The following is a 19204-nucleotide window of genomic DNA, read 5'->3' on the forward strand; positions in this document are numbered from 1 at the left end:
ATTACTTATGATAATAGCAGAACATGTCATTGTCAAGACAGATTTACATCAAATGCCTAATGCCCACCCCACAGACACACATCCTCAGGCTGAAGATAGGCAGCCTTTATTATTATTATTTTTTTTTAGCAACTGGAAAATGACAGCTGCTCTGTCATACAAAGCCATCAAATCCACTTACATAGGTGAGCATAGTCTCTGATGTATTTATATTGCTTTGCTTCATACTCCGTGTTTTCTATACATGTTAGACAATAGTTTCTGAACCATCTACAATTTCAAATCTTACATTTTATTTAAAAAACATTTGTTTAGCGATGACCATGTGCTAGGCACAGGGCTAGACAGAGCATATAAATAGATGCATTATATAGTCCTTGCCCTCACGCAGCTCACATCTTTAATGCCAGTGAGAATGGCTGAATAAATTCTAATCTGAATAATAAAAAGCACCAAGAAGAGAAATACCTGATAAAAAGCATAATTTCCTCTCTAAAAGCTTTATTAATCTAATTAAAGATGGAAACATATATGTGTAGCATATCACGTGGCATGTCTTATCTCCAATTCAAGTTTTTCAGCCAAAAATAATCTTAAATTATTATTATATAGAGGAAGTGATAGTATATTTTTCTAGCAAGAATTTGAATTAGTGTTTTCCAAGAATATTTAGGGTTTATCATTTCTCTGTATTTATATAAGCAAAAACATCCCTTAGTTGAACCCAAAAATGTTTAAGAAAAACATTTTCTGAGATCTGTGAGTTTCAGTGGAAGGGAAGGAAATAAGGGTTAGGGTAAGGAGGAGACACTAAAATCTTGCCATCAAAACCATTCTGTAAGTGATTGCTGTAATCAGGTTACACACGTATCTACATAAAATCTGCATTGGAAACCAAAGCAGTGTTTCCCAAGCTGTAGATGTTCTTGGAATAGAATTCTGTGATCACGTAAGCTTGGGGAGTACCTATTAACACGTTAAAAGTTCTGACGTGTCCTGGAGTGAGGAAATCTGTTCAATTTGTTAAACTCACAGTTTTCAAGTCTTATGTGACCATCTAGTCCCTGGTTTTGTAATACTGCAAGAATGCATCTCAGAGCACAGCTCAGGGGGACAGGATTTATAACATTACATTCTTTACTTCAATTTAATTACTATTCTGATATTTAACTAGCCATTGGTAGGAGCTGTGAGAGCTTTAAAGTTACATAATGTTATACGTCAATTATATCTCAATTTTTTAAAAAATAAATTTCTTTCCCTCTCCTCCCCATTTCCTAGGCTTGACCCCAAGTTCTAACAAGCTTACTTAGTACCAAAAGGCTTGAGTGCTTGAGTGTGTGTGTGTGTGTGTGTGTGTGTGTGTGTGTGTGTGTGTGTGTGTGACTGTGTGTGTATTTTGGGCAATGAACATATGGTGGGGCCAAGTATCCTTGAGTAATTCATCCAAGTGTGTTTCTGCTGACCTCTTACTTTCCATGACCACTTGATTACCTTTCCCTCCAGGTCTAATAACTCTATCCACTCTTCATACCACTCAGAGAGGCACAGGACTCACTCTGCTGCTCTCGTTCCATACTGGGACCCACCAGCACCTCTACTCTCACCACTACTCCTCCATCTGCCTTTCCATCTCCATCCCATTTTCTCTTTGGGGATGAATTGCAGGAGGAGGTGCCACATCCATAAAAATGATGACTTTCAGAGCCTAAAGTGCAGAAGATTCCTATGTTCCTGCTTTCTAGCCTGTTGGACCCTTCACTCTACCATGTAGTACAAAGATGGCCTTAGTGCTTGAATTGAGAAAATGAAGAAAAAGGTCATCAAAAAAAGGATAGCAAAATAAGACACAACATAATATTGGTTGCTATTCTGTTACATGTAGAACTCTAGTTAGAATTTTGGGAAACTCTCTTGGAGCCAAAGCACTGATACTTTGAGATGTCACTGCTTTCCTCTGGGGAATGCTTTAAACAAATAAGAAGAGAGTCAAGGATGATGTATTTATCGTGACACTTTGCTTAGATTCTAGTTTTTTATCATCTGGACAAGAGAAGAAAATATAGAAAGACAAGGAGATAGTATCTAGAAAGGCAAAAAGGGGTAAGTGTTGGAGCATCAAGAGAAAGTAAGAACATGGAGCAAAAAGTGAACTAAGTGCTGATGACACCTGCTCTACTGGACTTTAAACTACGTTCAGAATAAGTTTGTAGCCTCAGCAACATATCACACACCACAGAGAAAGGCATTATTAAAAAGGCTGGGGCGAGTTCACCCAGTGGGATCCACAGGACCACATGAAACTTAATGAGATACACGGACCCTTAAACCCTGTCCCCTTCCTGCCTGGCCAACTTTTAACAACTCATTCTTAGGTGAGGAGAGAGGGCAAATTTAAGATTAATTTCACAATCATTACTGAGAATGCATAAGGTATTTGAATCTAATTGCTTAATATTTGGAAAATTCACTGACAGTTTTATCCACATGATTCATATTCAGTGTCAAAGAAGTTCTTTTTGTCTTTTAAATGTTAATTCCCAAATCCATTTAGATATTCTGTGCTTCAGAAATGCCCAACTCTGAATCAAGCCTAATTGTCATCTGATCACTGTGCTGGTGAGATTCTACTCATGTCTCAATTTCTTTGAGTCCTGCATGCACAGAATGGGGTTGCAGAAGTAAGAAAAGAGAGATACTTATACTTACTTGATAGTAATATTAGCAAAATCATGATGCCATGTGAGTTCAAAGGGCTGCTCATGTGGCTTCACAGTTTGTACACTGCACAAAAGGACTCAGCCCATGGACAGATTAGGGGGTCAAATCCAGTGTGCCCTCTTCTTTCCAGTACACATGCTGAGCTGCATCTGGATGCCCAGCTGTGCCCATTATGTCTTCATTTTTCTGCATATGCCCAGGGAGGACTCTCTTTCCCCTAATTTCCGGAAAGGTACAATATAAGCAGGCAAACTCCCTCAGTCTTTAGCTGATTCGGACAAATGGGAGGTAATAAGAGTACAGAAGTATTGCTCAGCCATTTACATTTATACTTCAGCCACCCTACTCAGTGCCTTTGCCAATTCTCTTCCCCCTGCCTGGAATACTGTACCCATCCCATTCCTCGGCCTGCTCAACTTCAACTCTTAAAAGTCTATCATCCTGAAAGGGTCCTTCATCAGCCCTAGTCTGAGTTGGTTGCCCTTTTCTATGCTTCCATGACAGTATTTGCTTATCTCTAGAAGTTCAGTGCTACATTTTTAAGTATGTCTTTCTTCTTCACGAACAGCAGTATAAAGATCGTGCCTTATTTATATTAATATCATATATCAGTGCTCAGTACATGTTTGAGGAAGGACAGGACAGGGGAAAAGCAAGAGCTTTTCTAATTTGCTTTGGGAGATTGAAGCTTTATTTTCAGTCCATATATAATGGAAACACACGTCACAGATTTTAGCCAGAAGTTGTTGAAGAAATGAAGGAGTAGAGTGGGATAAAGTCTCACCAATGTTGCTTTCTTCTTCTCATTGTTATCTCTCTCCACTTCTGCTATTCTTTCTTTCTCTATCTCTGTCTCTATCTCTGTCTCTGTCCCTATCCCTGTCCCTATCCCTGTCCGTATCCCCATCCCCTCCCCATCCCCTCCCCTCCCCATCCCCTCCCCTCCCCTCCCCATCCCATCCCATCCCATCCCATCCCATCCCATCCCATCCCATCCCATCCCATCCCATCCCATCCCATCCCCATCCCATCCCCATCCCCATCCCCATCCCCTCCCCTCCCCTCCCCATCCCCTCCCCTCCCCTCCCCTCCCCTCCCCTCCCCTCCCCTCCCCATCCCCTCCCCTCTCCTCCCCTCCCCATCCCCATCCCCATCCCCATCCCCATCCCCATCCCCATCCCCATCCCCTCCCATCCCCATCCCCTCCCATCCCCATCCCCTCCCCTCCCATCCCCATCCCCATCCCCTCCCATCCCCATCCCCATCCCCATCCCCATCCCCATCCCCTCCCATCCCATCCCCATCCCCATCCCATCCCCATCCCCATCCCATCCCATCCCTATCCCCATCCCACCCCATCCCGTCCCCGTCCCCGTCCCCGTCTCCGTCCCCGTCTCCGTCTCCGTCTCCCTCTCCATCTCCATCTCTATCTCAGCTTTCTATCTCTGTCTCTTTTTCTCTGTATTGTTCCAAAGTCATCAACGGAAACAACTGTATTATATAACTATTTGTGTTATCTAGAATATAATTTACATTTAAAGGGTCTCCTTCTAAAATACTGCAATTTGATTTGAAAACGTTAGAAAATGTGGAAAGAAACAGTGACTTTGTTATGTCAAGGTGTTCCTCTCTAGCAAGGAATCCAATAAACTCTGTTAAAAAAAAAAAAAATCCTCATTCTGTCTTGCATATGAAAATGAGAGGACTTGAGATTTTAAATTACAACTAATGTTGGTAGAGTGAAGTCCTGAGAATTTGGAAAGGTCCAAAGGACTGTGGTTTACACTAATATTAATTAGATGAGTCCTAATTGATTAGACTATAAAACACTATTATATGTTTTCACTGACCCTAAAATCACCTTTAATTTCTATTGATACATTTTTATAAGTATCTAAGAATTCTATTTTATGTATAGAAATACATATATCAGAAATAAAACCTGAATGCACACTTTCAATAAAGCACCACATGAATTATCTATCATGTACATTCAGCGAGTTTTCTTATATGTCCTACAACAAAAAACAAAAGGCAGAGGCTTCTTCAGTTACTCTATTTAATTGTAGTTATTGTCTCATGGACTGAAGTGTGTTTTTTATTGTGGGAGAATTGTAGACTTATTAATTGGTGTCTATGTTAAGAAAAATTCTTAGATCTTGTTATATAATGCCATCTCTCCTGAGGGCAGTAAGTCATTCTGAGGAAAGTGAGCTGAAAATAATGGGTTTTTGTTGGCTGTGATAATCATCATCATATGTCGTTATTCTAGAGGAGCAAAGTCACTCCTTTAATGGTAAACAAAATGAGATGTGAATATATGTGGATGTGACAACAAGCTCTGAATAGCAAGTAAGGCAAGAAGCATTGGGTTAAAATTCAAAAGGTTTTTCCTATTGTCTTTGTCAGATACCAATCCTGAGTGAATTTTGAGCACTCAAATGTTAGTTCACATTTTACAAAAGACAATTAATAAGCAATTATTTGTGGGTGGCAATGTTTTTCCAAGCAGTATTTATACAATGACTTTCATGATTCGTACCATATTCTGTGAATATAATTTTTTAAAAATAATCTCATTTTAAAAATTCTGATGAAAGGTTAATTCTGCAAGAATATTAATAGCATCTATAAATGTTCTAGAAACCTTAGAATAATCAATGCATCTAACCATATTAATGACTTTGCACCATAATTGTGATGTTATTAAAGTATCCTCATATGATGTGTTGGATTTAAGCCATATCTCCTTGACTAGTAGAGAGCATTTCTCTGCACAATGACTCACACATCTGTGAGTCGATGAGCATAAAAGTGGTGTACTAGAAATTATATTCTCCCACATGGCTTCTGTTCCCCTTCAATTTTGACCCTTGCTGGAAAAGACTATTTATTTTGCTCAAACAGCACAGATAACATAGCTAGCCTGACCGTAAGATTTCAGATGCACTGTTTTGCTTCTCTTTTTGGCAAGTGTGGCTCAATAGGAAGCGTGAGCAAACTCAATGGAAAGAGAAGTCAGAGCAGAATATAAATAGGTGCTTCCCGTAAAGGTGTATTTGTGCATCTGTAACCGGGAGTCACATTTTAAAAAATAACATAGGGGGGGAAATAATTTGATACCACAATTTTAAAAATCTCTGCCATGCCTCATAAATAAACTTTTGTTTTTTCCAATAGTATCTAAAATAGTGTTTAGTTCTTTAAAAATAAAACCTGGAGTTTGCTAATATGAGTTGTGGCACAGTTAAGCATCATCCCTGGACATATTAACATAACATAGAGGCATATGTGCTTCTTAGTAAAGGCTCTTCAATGAAAATCTGCCTCTGTATGGATATGCAAACACACGCAAACCTATTGTTAATGTAAAGATACCCATAGCTTCCACCCAAATAATGAGAACCTTTTGAACTATAAATTTCTATTTAATAAATTTTGAATCCTCACTACTGAATTTCCTTGTGAGCCTGTTTTCTTGTAATAAGCTCTTGCTGCAACAACAACAACAAAAATGTGACCCTTACATATTTGTACAGAAAACAACCAATTGGAGTAGATACATATGATGTGTTGTACTACAAAGGCTTTCCAACGTGGACCTGGATTCCTCTGAAATGCCAGGAGCAGTTTCTTATTATGCTTTGGTCTCTTCTTCAGTTCCAGTAACAAGATTGTTTTTTCTTGCTGAAATCTAATTACCAGCGAGACTGGCAGGATTTCATCTTGTATCTACACTGCAGTTGTGAAAAAAACATTTTTTAATCACCTTGCATTTGAGAAAAGGAACACTTAAAGGGAAAAACATCCTGAGAGAGGGATAGTGTGAAAAATACATAAGCATTACCCCGATGGGTTTCATTAATTCCTCCCAAATACTCACTGATGAAATTTTTCGCCTTAGGTGTGCAGAAGGCTATTTTGGACAACCTTCTGTAGCTGGAGGATCATGTCAGCCATGCCAATGCAATGACAACCTTGACTTCTCCATCCCTGGCAGCTGTGACAGCTTGTCTGGCTCCTGTCTGATATGTAAGCCAGGTACAACAGGCCGGTACTGTGAGCTCTGTGCTGATGGATATTTTGGAGACGCAGTTGATGCAAAGAACTGTCAGCGTAAGTCCTGAACTATAGATGCCCCTGACAGGATTGATGCATTGCACCTCAGTGTAGCTGATGAGTTCTTGAGGGGGACTGGAGAGTAGGAAATTATGTGCAATACACAGATGATAGATGCACAGCCTATGCACAGAGTCTGCATATCCTAAAATATTTTTTTTTACTAATAGAGTAAATCATTTGAAAATTGCTGCATTGCTAAAGTGCCATTGTTTTTCAAATGATACACATGTTTTTGTTTACATGTGGAACAAAGATTTTAAAATAATGTACGTCCATAGCAGGAAAGAAAATTTTGAAAAATAATTAGGACCTATTTATCCTTTATTGTTTATCTCAATTCTAATCATTTTCTTGAAATAAGTGTATCTACCCGTATTATTTCATGAGTATCTATCAGTAGGTGTGGATCTGTATTCCTTTCTTATGGGAACTTTACATTCCTGCATTTCATCATAGGTGTAAAATTCTGCCAATAATTTTACACCCTGTCATTTGTAATTGTTAAATGATTGACCTTCACCTTAGGACTGTTCATCGAATGTTATCTGCTATCCTTCCACAAAAGTAGCTATTGTAGGGCTTAGTTCATAATAGTCAGTACATCCCTCCGTCATCATTCCCCCTTAGCTCCATTACACAATGTTGCAAAGAAGTTACAAATGCTTTATATTAATGCTAATATATATGCAAGGGAGATCTTGTGGAGAGTGAAATGGAATTAGTCCATGTTAGCCTTGAGTGCTTTAGGCTTCCACTGTCAGCTTCATCTGCTGTCATAATCTTTAAACAGAACAAGTATCAGCCCAACAGTTTAATTCTGTCAGTCGCATTATGTAAGAAGGGATTCTTCCAGTCATTCAGTGGGTCCCAGGAACTGCAAAATTATAGAAGCCACTGGGAATCTAGTCTCTGTTATTGTCTCTGCTGCGAAGACCAAAGACCTGGTAGGACACCCATTTCAATAAGGAAGGTGTCTTTCTCCCCATAGATTTGTAAGATGAGTGCCAGCTTTTTGCCATTTAAAGATGACAGTTTGTTGAATCAAAAACAAATCACTCTGGAACAATTGATATCTATTAGTATCATCTGTAAATTGATGACTTTTTTAAAGCAAATTTTTCAACAGACTCTGGAGGGCTTTTAGAACCCAGAAAAAGTGGCTTTTAAATTCTAAGTTATTTGAGCTTTACAAACATTCTTGTATAATATACATAAGAAACTTACATAAAAAGTGGGTTTATGGCATCTGTGTAAAATCATAAGGAGTTTAAGAAATTCTCCCATTCAGACACATCACCTAGGATCTGCACTTTCTAGCTATGTGATCCTGGGCAAGACATTTGACCTCGCTGAGACTTAATTTTATCATTTACATAAAGGGTCAACTTTCTGTTGGGACTGAAAGATCTACCCATAGGTAGTACCCAGTGAACTGCCTGGGGCTTGCAATGCTCACACTGGTAGCTGCTTCCATAGTGGTTCTTGTGGTGGTGCTGAGTATCCAAGGTGTGCTCATTTTAGGTCATCATTTAATGACCTCTTTTTCTATTTCCCAATACCACCCCCCCCAAATTTGAGGAAATTCTTCCACTCATTTTATTGTGGTAAATCGGGGACCTGTGGCATGAAGCCTTAAGAACACACAGAAGAATATGGTATAGAAAACATTTGTGAATCATCACCAATTTTTATACCACTTGCCATGAGCAATAGACATGATTATGATTTTGAATGTAAGCATGTAAGTAAGAGTAAAACTATAATAAACTAATTTATTATCTATTTGGATCATTTTTCATAGATACAATAGCTCTTCTAGGCATAGGTGGTAGAGACTCAAGAGAAGAAAGCTCATGACAATGCATTATTTTAGTTGTCCCTAGATTTGTTCATGGAAAGCACAGCACTACAAAGAAATGTATTTTGCTTTTCAAATTTATGTGTAGTTTTGTGCCATACATTTATTTTAAAATGCCACATAAAAACTTTACATTGCTTTTGTTATTTTTGACAATAATTATTATTAATTAAAAATGACATTAGTGTCATACATTTCATTTAAAAATGGCACTTAAAATTCTATATTGCTTTCATTACTTTTAGGATGACATTAACTTACAGTAAATTTAATCTTGTACTTCCCACTGTAAGAAAAAGTGGCTTCTAAATTCTAAGTTATTTGAGATTTAAAAATATTTTTGTATAATATACATAAGAAACTTACATAAAAAATTTAAAGTATATACAATAATTCTAGTGTTCAAATGAAATGGATAGTTAAAGAAAATATTTTTTCAGCCTTTTCTCACACCCCAAACATAGACTGGCCTTGGGCTATTGTCCGAGGAAAGTAACTGGCTACAGATGGGGCCAGGCTCTCAACGCCCACTCAACTACTATCAGGTTGGCAAACAGTGAAGGTCAAACTACTGGAAGAAAAATCAAACAGTTTTAAGGAAACTAATAAAGCTAAGTAGAATCTGGAGCCAGATGAACAACATAATAGCATAAACTGATGGGGTAGCTATTTCTAATGTATTTATCAGATCAAGGTATCCAGAAATATTGAGCAAAACTTACCAAAACCATCTATGAATAATCTAAATTCCCATAGCATCTCCCCTTTATATTTTTTATTTTCATATCAATGCAGTTATATTTATACCATTGAAAATATACTCATAGAGTACAGAGTGAGCCAATAATTACTGTTACCTTTGTGAAAAGGCCACTTAATTTTTAGATTGATATATTACATGGTTCATAATAATATCAGACAACTTTATAACACAGAAATGACAATTACTTAAACTAAATATATTTTCTATCTTTGGAGATAGTATATAAGTTGTAAAATAAAAATTATTTAAAAAAATTTTAATGCTATGTTCCTAGTACATGTGAAACAATGCTTTTATCTTATGTACTTTCTTATCTTAAAGGTGTGTATGTGTGTGAATATATATATAGTGTATGTATGTATGTGTGTATATATATATGTGTGTGTGTACATGTATATATGTACATATATATATTTTTAAAATTTACCCTCAAACTTATATTTTGAGCTTAACACAAAACAGGCACATAGTAAATAATAATTAAATTGAAAAAAAATAATGTTGTTTGATTAATAGTGGCATTAATATTATGCCATGGGTGTTATTAATTTTGATAACAAAACTATTTTAGCTCTAGAGTTAATATGCATTACTTACAATTCGATTATAATATTTTAAATGTTACCCCAATGCATCTATAAAGAAGTGAAACAGCTGGAGAAGTAATGGAAAGAACATTTACCTGGAGTCAGGGGATGAGGTTCTGGACTCAGCTATATCACCTACCAACCATGTGGCCTTGTACGAGTTATGGCTTCTTTGAATTTCAGTGTCTTCATCTTCAGCATTGATATAGTAAAAATGACATTAATATTTCAATAGCATATGCTGTGCCAGGTACTGGGCTAAAGTTTTACATGAATTAATCCTACAGTTTGTAGCCTTGTGAGCTCAAGTGACGTAACGCCTAACAGATCACCTAGCAAGTCAGGAAACATTCTAATCTAAGAAATTAGTTGCCCATGTTACCGTCTTGGGGGTATTAATATTTAATAAGTCTATTAAGACTATTATGAAGTTTTTCCCACCCACGGAATCTCGCTTCTTTTTCAGCTTGTCGCTGTAATGCCAACGGCTCCTTGTCGGAGGTTTGCCACACTCGGACAGGACAGTGTGAATGCAGACCTAACGTGCAGGGCCAGCGGTGTGATGAATGCAAGGTAAGGAGCAGGAGCTGAGCAATGAATTGCTTCCTCCTTGGACAGCCGCGTTAGCTTTCAGTGACACACACTTTAGTATATTGAAAGAAAGGTTCAGGATTGTCTAATTCTACATGTGAAATTATGGGGATCATTGAAATGGTTTCCCAAAATAGAACAAAAATTTGCTGTACACTAGCATTTAACCTTCAACCTATATTTCCTTGGCAGTGAATTTGTGCAATATTTACTGTATACTTCAACTTTTCTGAATCAAATAACATGCAAATTTACTCTCCAGTCTATGAGAGTAAACTATCTTTCCTTTGCCTTTACGTTGTTGGCAGAATGAAATGCACCATACCCTTCACTGTTCCATCCTTTAGGTGTTGGTTTCAGTGAGCTCTCTACTTAAACGTTTTCAGTAGAGAAGCTAATCGAGGTTGTTTTTAGATACACCCTTTTGCTAAAGTGAAACTCTAATAAAGATCTGTTGCTCTCCATTCTTGAACAAGTTGCCCCGCCCTCAGTATGGCAAGACCTTGAGATCCCTCTGTGAGAGCAGGTGGGTTTGCACCACCTCTCACACAAATATGTATTTTTGGTGCTAACGACTATTAAACAGAAGCAAGCATTGCTCCGATGTCATCAAGCTGACCTTTCTGTAGGAGGTTTGAAAATGTCATCTGCTTCTATCTCTTGAATAATATCGTACACTCTTTCTTTTGTCTGTTTCTCTTTTTCTTTTGGCTTTTAAAGTCCAATATGTGGTGGGGCCCAGAGAAACGATTCTGTGTGTTATGTGGCTGCAATCCCGTTGGCTCTGTGTCACCACAGTGTGATATTACAGGAAGATGCGTCTGTAAATCAGGCTTCGTAGGGAAACAGTGCAGCCTGGGCAGGCAGGTGCACCGACAGGAGGAGCATCCGCGGAGAACTCAACCGGCCCTGGGGTCTCCCCAGCGATGGGGTTCCAGCAGCTCCAGAGGATGCCCTCGGGGAGCCTACTGGCCCGCGGCTCGGGTAATCCCAGAGGCGCTGCATGGCTCTGGCCTGGCATGTTGTGTTCCGTGTGCTGCGGCTGACGATCCCTGATGCCATTTTACCAAAAAAAATGGTTGCTAAGTGTGCAAGTTGCAAATGCAAAAACTAGACAATTCCTGATTGAACCCTAGCCTTTTAAAAATAGCTATCCATGTTTTCAGACGTATATTCAGGTTCATAGGTTAGTAAAGTTTCATTAACCATGATGTGTAGAAAACAAAGAAAAATATATGTGTAGGAACCTATAATCTTAGAAGTGGAAAGGGCCTCAGGCATCATTTGGAGCAAACTCACTTCTATGAATGAACAAATGAAGGGAAATCTAGCAAAGAAAGTGACTTGCCCAAGAAAATTCAGCCCGTTGAATTTTAGCATAATGAACGATTTGATTACATGTCCATACCATAATTTTGCTCAAGGATACACCAAACACAAGAAACACACTGTAAATGCACAACATTCACCAAGTACGGAAGCATATTTTCTGCCACAAAAAATGGGTCCCCCTCACAAGGCAAAACAAAACGTATGTTGGGAGGAAGGAAAGGAGGGAGGGAAGGAGGGAGGGAGGAAGGAAAGCTAGGTCCACAGCCAATCTGCAGAGCAGCAGGAGAGGAGACTTTCCAGGGTAGAATCAGAGCCTGTGGGAGAGCTGAGCATAGGGGATAGAAGAAAGTGAGAAGGGCGTATGAAATAAATGAACAAAGAAGAAAAAAAGCATGGTTTTATTTCTCGGCTCCTACTGACATTTTAAGAAAACTAGTTCTCATTTCAGACTGCCTCAGGTCAAATTCCAGCCTCACCACTTTCTAGCTATAACAGTTCTTTAAATATTCCCATAATTCAACTTCTTCATCTGTAGTAGAACCTACTTCATAGAGTTTGCATCTGTTTGGATTTTCTAAGAGGTAAATGCCAAGAGATTTGCTGGGGAAAATTCCCATGAAAGATGAAGTGGGGAGGGAGCATAGTATGAAGGGAGCTTCTGCTGCAGTGGGAGGGTTCTTTGTAAACGTTAGGTATTATTAATACTATTGTTATTAAATAAAGAAATCTTGAAAAGAGATCATGTCCCTAAATAAGGTATGCATGCACAAAAGAAAGGGGTAGTACCAGTTCAAAATGTCTCCAGTATATAAATTTAGCAGAAATTCAACCCTCATTCATGCCCTTTTCCTACGTATCTTACAGCATGTTTGTATGAAGCAGTAGTCTGTCCTCAGACCATATTTTCTCTGAGACAGTATGTGTGTTCAGAGCACGGACTCCGAAGGCAGGCTGGCTGATTTGGAATCCTGACTTCACTGTTGGCCAGCTGGTGACCTTAGGCAAATCACTCGATTTTTCTGTGCCTCAGTTTTACCACTCTAAAAAGATGATAATATATTAATCTCATAAGATTATCTTGAAGATTAAATGAATTGCTATTTGTAAAGGGCTTTAGAACAGTGCTTGGCACATCGTAAGCACAATATGTAAGTTCTAGTTGTTACTATTATCCCAAGTAAGAATAATTTATGGGAGCTCAACAAACTTCCCAGTGAAACTGATTGGCATTCTCTCCCACATTTCACATCATTAATTTTGAATACCGACTAGGGGTGTTTTTTCTTAAATTTGTTTACATCGGGGGTTTTCCCTAGTCTGTGAAATACATTTTTAAACACCAAATTTAAAATTGTATTACTAAAATTTAGCAGTATTTGTTTTGGTATAACTTAGCCTTTAAAACTGCATAACTTAAACATTAAAAGTATGGTAGAGACATTTCTTCTTGTATATTTCTTTACATGATCAACTTTGGAATTTTTTTTATAACTATGATTTGGAAGTTTACTTCATTTTTTATTCATTATCCATTAAATAAATAAATATGTGTGTATACATGTATATGTATGTAAATATGCTAAGTAAAGAAACATTTAGGAAATAAAGATAAATATAAAGTACTATCTTTACAATTCAGATTTCTAAGTCAAGAATATTTTTAAAATAAAAGCAAATGCAAAGTACTAGTTCTGTGATTCGGATATTTTTAAAAACTATTTTACTACATTATGTTTTAGTCTTTTTAATGTATATATGTTTCTCTTTGTATGTATCTGAGTGGTAGGTGTGCCATTATAGGTATGTAATTAGAATCAGAGTGTATATATAATTTTGTATTCTGCTTTTTAAAATTTTATGCTATATACTTAGCATATCCATGCTAAGTATTTAATGCTATATACTAAGCATATCCATGTCATTAAAACTGCTTCAAAACAGGATTTTAATGATTGCATATCATTTTATAGCATGAATGTATCATAATTTAATTTATTCAGATTTTCTCTAACATTGAACATGAAGTGTTTCTAGTTACTTACTATGATAAATAACACTGTAATGGGCATGCTTGTACTTTAACCATCTTCCCAATTTCTGAATATTTCTCTAGGCCAGGTGTCTAGAATCCTACATTAAAGTATTTTTATAAATAAAAATAATTATGTTTTAAGTTTTCTTTCTGTAATTGAATTGAATTTCAATAGCATGTGTTAGGACACTTTTTAGAACAGATGCACAGTTTCTTCTTTAATCATGCAGTGAAATCTGAATTAGAACTAGAAATAAAAATAAAGTCAGCAGTAAGTGTAAATAAAATGATTTTTCCAGCTCATTCAACCTATTTTATATTTTAAATACAAAACTACTCTTAGCTACAGTCATTTTAAAAGAATAATTTTAGTGTGATTTTGTTTTCTAGAACTTATTTTAATAGTTTTAACAATAATGACAAAAGTACATAATGCAGCTTATTCATTTCTCTTTGAGTGGCTCACATTAAGTAGTAAGATTCATTTTTACCAAGAACTATTAAGTCTAATTTTCCAAAATATAAGTTATTTTTACAAAGAAGTAATGACTGAGACTAATTTTCTAGATTAAAATATCATAATAATGTGACATGCTTTATATTGAAAAAGACAATCCTGATGTACTTTAAGTAGGATATGCGCTTCCCATTTTTCTAGTAAGAGTCATTTTTAACCCATCAGCATTTTCTTATAGTCACTCTAGGTCTGATAACATGTATTTCAAGAAATTCAGACAAAGCTAGTAATGAAAACTTGACTATAGAAAGTCACTTGTTATAAATAGATAGAGATATGCACATGAGTAACTCATCAGAGTACAAAAGTTTTCCTTCCTTTACCTAATCTTTGTTGTGTGTTTTCATAAAGCAATTTCTACTGTTAGGATGAAACCCAAGAAACTAGATGCTTGTCAAACCAATTATTTCATCAGTATAGGCATAACCTGTTAATTATATTTATAACATGAACCCTATAGTGATGATTAGGAGTATTTATGGATATATGAAAAATGTTAGATAAAATATTAGAGGAAATAATTTCTTTTAATTTTAAGCTGTGGGTAACAATATTGAAAGCATTTTTATCAAGTAGAAGGAGTTCATAAGATCTGAAAGTAATCAATGCAGATTATTAGGATTTAAGCAAATAAAATTTTTAATTAAAATTAAAATACCAACCATAGCTCTTTTTCATGGTGCTGTTAATATCTTGGGAAGTACAGGGAAAGGCTAGTGCAAATATATCAGAATGAATGATAATGCCCTAATTCTGCCTTTATCTAGATGAAATTTCAAAGTAATTGAACTTCTGTCTTTGGATACTATAAAAACATTATTTTAGATTGAAGGACGACTCAGTTGTCATAACATCAGTGAAGAAACCTTCCTAACCCTTAGGCTCCTTTTTCTCCTGCCTGATCTTTTAGTGCTGTGCATCTTGTTCCACAGTGAATGAATTGATTTAAATTTAATGTTTCTCTTTGCTTTCCTATGCCAGCCTGAAACCTTTGGCCTACACTCGGCAAGAGGATGTGTTCCCTGCAACTGTAATTCCTTTGGGTCTAAGTCATTCGACTGTGAAGAGAGTGGTCAGTGTTGGTGCCAGCCTGGAGTGACAGGAAAGAAATGTGACCGCTGTGCCCATGGCTACTTCAACTTCCAAGAAGGAGGGTGCACAGGTCCGTTATTAAGACTAAGCATCTCACACTCATTCTCTGGTTCGGGTGTCTTAGCATCTGTCACAGTTTGTTCCTCAGGGTCCCCAGAGATTAAAGGACAACAAATATATGATACAGAATATTTAACTAATAAGAAACATCTATTTATCTTAAATAAATTAACAAAAGAAATACATTGTACTTTGAAACATGGTCGTATAAAAATCTGTTCTTGCTGGTGCTGTATACAAATCCATCAGCAGATCTCAATTCTGCTGTGTCTCTCTCCCTGACTGTGACCTCCATTCAGTGAGTCACTCAGAGGCTTACTGCAGCTTGAAGGTCAAATGTTCAATTTTTCTGGTGCCAATGTTGTCTTAGTTTAAACTCTACTCCCAAGCTAATACAGTTCAACTTTTTCTTTTCCTGTTGCAAAATTGGTACAAGGATCAGGGAAGTTAATATCATTTTTCTGGTACAAAAAAATATGTTTGCATCTACTTTCAGGTGCCTTGAAAACTGTGATATTCTGAGAAAGAAACAGGTTGGCTCTAGATATTTGCGACTTCATGGGAAAGTGCAGGCAGGGGTTTCTACCATGATTTCCCCAAGCAGTATTCTCACAGTGTTCAACCTTCTAATAGTCATGATATAGAAAGAGAAATTAGCACAAAGTCGTTGAAAGTAAAGACTTAACCTTAGTATTGATTTATGTGCCACTAATTTGGAATTGACGCTTACTCCAGCCTGTTAACCTTTGCTTACTAAACTCGCTGATTCAATATTGATGATACTTCTGTACTCAGCATCATGATAAATACATGGTAAGATTTTAAGACTTCATTATGGACGACTATAGTGAATTTATGTGAGAAGTGTCAGGAATAATACTTGAAATTATTTTAAAAGCCAATACCTTTTAGACATTCTCAAATACCTTTGGTATGCAGTTGCAATAATAAATTAAGCCATTATAAATTATTCTAAATGATATCATTTAGATATCTAAGTGTCTGCATGTGATTTCTAAGTCAATATCTGTAGATACTAAAATTCTAAAGCTGCATTTTAAAATATACTCTTATTTAAATCAAAATCTCACTAATATCTTTACTTAATAGGAAGTAATGAAATGGTAATAAATATTCAGATATATCCACTACCAGAAATTATAAATGAGACCAAAAACATTTTCTGAAATTTTGAAATAGTAGTAATATTTTAGAACTGCAGACTTAGTAGCATTTAACCCAGAAAAATAGAGAACAAGTACAAAATATGCATAATAGCATTATGTTTGAGAGCATGATTTGCTCCAAAGAGCTAGGATATTTTTAGTGGCTCCACAAGTAATTAGTGGACTTGGTTTCCCTGTCCCTCTACAAAATTCATCTATTAAATGAAGAAAACAATAGTGCATACCTTGCTGGGTTTGTATAAGACTTAGTTGAGTTAATGGTTATACAATATTTAGAGGAATGCCTGGTACATAAGTTCTATGTGTTTATTATTGTTATTATTATTATCCATATTTCTTTGTTAGTATCATCAATGTGGTAAACATTCTGTTTTAACAAGGAAAAAGCAGCTAATTACTCAAGTTTTCCTAGTCAGTCAGTGTTATGATTCCATTGAAGAACCAGTTAGAGAATTTCTATTTGCAGGTAATGATTTGAACTGTCCCAAGACATTTTTAGTGCATTAATTTAAACACAATGTGAACTATATTTCTTCTTAATAAATGGTACATATAAACTAAATCCTTTGGCTAAAAATTAGCAGCAATAATAATAACAAAAACAAAGGCTAACATTTATTTGATGTTTACCCTACGCTAAGTATTGTGCTAAATATTTTTCACAGCTGCTATGAAATGCTGCGAGCAATGGTAATTATGATCTCTTAAAATGTGAACTTAATCAAATATTCCATATGTTTTTGTTAAAAAGATTTAATCACTATATAACCAATTACAAAGGTGTCTTATAACATCTGTCTTCTATTTGAATTTGAGTATTTGGTTTTTCTTCTCTTGCTTTCTCTTCTTTAATATGAAACACCGCACTAAAGTATACTCAGCAGCTGGGTCAACTATAGGTAGTAAGTGGCATACAGCCCTGGGCTGGCTTTGAAGATCTCAAGTCCTATCGTTGCATCCTTTGGGACAGTGCATGGGTGGGGTGAACGTGCACTCTTCATGTATCACATTATAGCATGGAAATTTCAAAATCTATTGAAAATAAATAAGGCAGGTGGTAAATAAAACTCAAAAACATATACATATACAGTTCTGCAATTCAACTATTTTTAAATATTTGCAGAACTGGAGTGTCCCAACGTATGTTAGGATATGCTGAATTTAGAAAGCATATTAAACTTATTGGTTTTTATTGTAAATCAGAGTCATCAGCACGAAGGAATTCTTAATCTATACAGTATAGAAAAAGTAATTGTGAACTTAAATACAGAAATGAAATTCTGACCTTTATAATATTTAGATATAAGGTAATACAGTTAGCATGGAATCTGATACACCAGTTCTTCCTTTCCTAAAGCTTATTTGAAAAGTTTAAAACGCTTTACCTTTTGAAATTATTAAGTGAATTGCAACAGATATGTGTCGAACACCTCCTCTGTGAAGTACATTGTACTATGATACAAAAGATGAATGAGTTAAGTTTTCACTTTTAAAGATATTTAATCATAGTGTGGAAAATAAAACAACACAAATCACAATATAAAACTCAACATTTTGTATCAAATTTTTACTTTTTTCTTCCCTTTCGCCTGTGTAGCTTGTGACTGTTCTCATCTGGGTAATAATTGCGACCCAAACACTGGTCAATGCATTTGCCCTCCCAATACCATTGGAGATCAATGTTCTCAATGTGTACCTAATACCTGGGGCCACAGTATCATCTCTGGTTGTAAGGTGAGTGAAGCGTTTTATTTCATCTGATAATGTTTTTTAAAGATTTGTTTATGTTTGTAGAGCTTTAGAATTGTGCATTGCAAAATCCAATATTATATTACAAAACAGTGTGAAACTATCATTATGGAGTGATTGCAGCTATTGATCAGTATCTAACATTTTACTTGTGGGAAAGATAATGAAGTAAGTACATATTTATGCAGCCTCATTCATGATACCTACCAAAAAGAGGAGAAAAGGAACCCCAGAAATCTATAACAAAATGGAAACAGCTAGAGCCTCATACACACAATGAAATATATCTGCAAAGTACAAGGAAATTAGGAACTAATTAAAGGAGTTTGCCAAAAATCTATATGAATTACCCTCAAATTATAACTAGGTTTCAGTTTCCAGGAAATAGTTGAGAAGATTGTGATTCTAAAGAGTCATATTAACAACCTTACGCTTAGAAAAATCCTCAATCTTTTTCTCATGGAGGGACCTTAGAAAGCTTCATGACCAAACTCACATTTAAAGAAATATATTCAGCATCAGGGTTGAAGTAACTATCAAGTTTGAAGATTCATAGAGCTACATTTTTAGAAACAAAACAAAAATTCCTCAAG

At 36.1% G+C, this 19204-nt stretch overlaps 1 protein-coding gene across 1 annotated transcript in view; it reads left to right on the forward strand.

Moving 5' to 3' along the window:
* LAMA2 (laminin subunit alpha 2) overlaps positions 1–19204 on the forward strand; it is a 458292-nt gene that overhangs the window by 284401 nt on the left and 154687 nt on the right. Inside the window, exons 20-24 of the mRNA XM_087817608.1 lie at positions 6626–6837; positions 10518–10624; positions 11363–11626; positions 15505–15685; positions 18460–18596. Of these exons, the coding sequence (XP_087673734.1) occupies positions 6626–6837; positions 10518–10624; positions 11363–11626; positions 15505–15685; positions 18460–18596 (901 nt within the window). The remainder of the gene's footprint in view (positions 1–6625; positions 6838–10517; positions 10625–11362; positions 11627–15504; positions 15686–18459; positions 18597–19204) is intronic.

This window comes from Miniopterus natalensis, chromosome 5 (assembly GCF_054644295.1).
Source record: "Miniopterus natalensis isolate mMinNat1 chromosome 5, mMinNat1.hap1, whole genome shotgun sequence".
NCBI lineage: Eukaryota > Metazoa > Chordata > Mammalia > Chiroptera > Miniopteridae > Miniopterus > Miniopterus natalensis.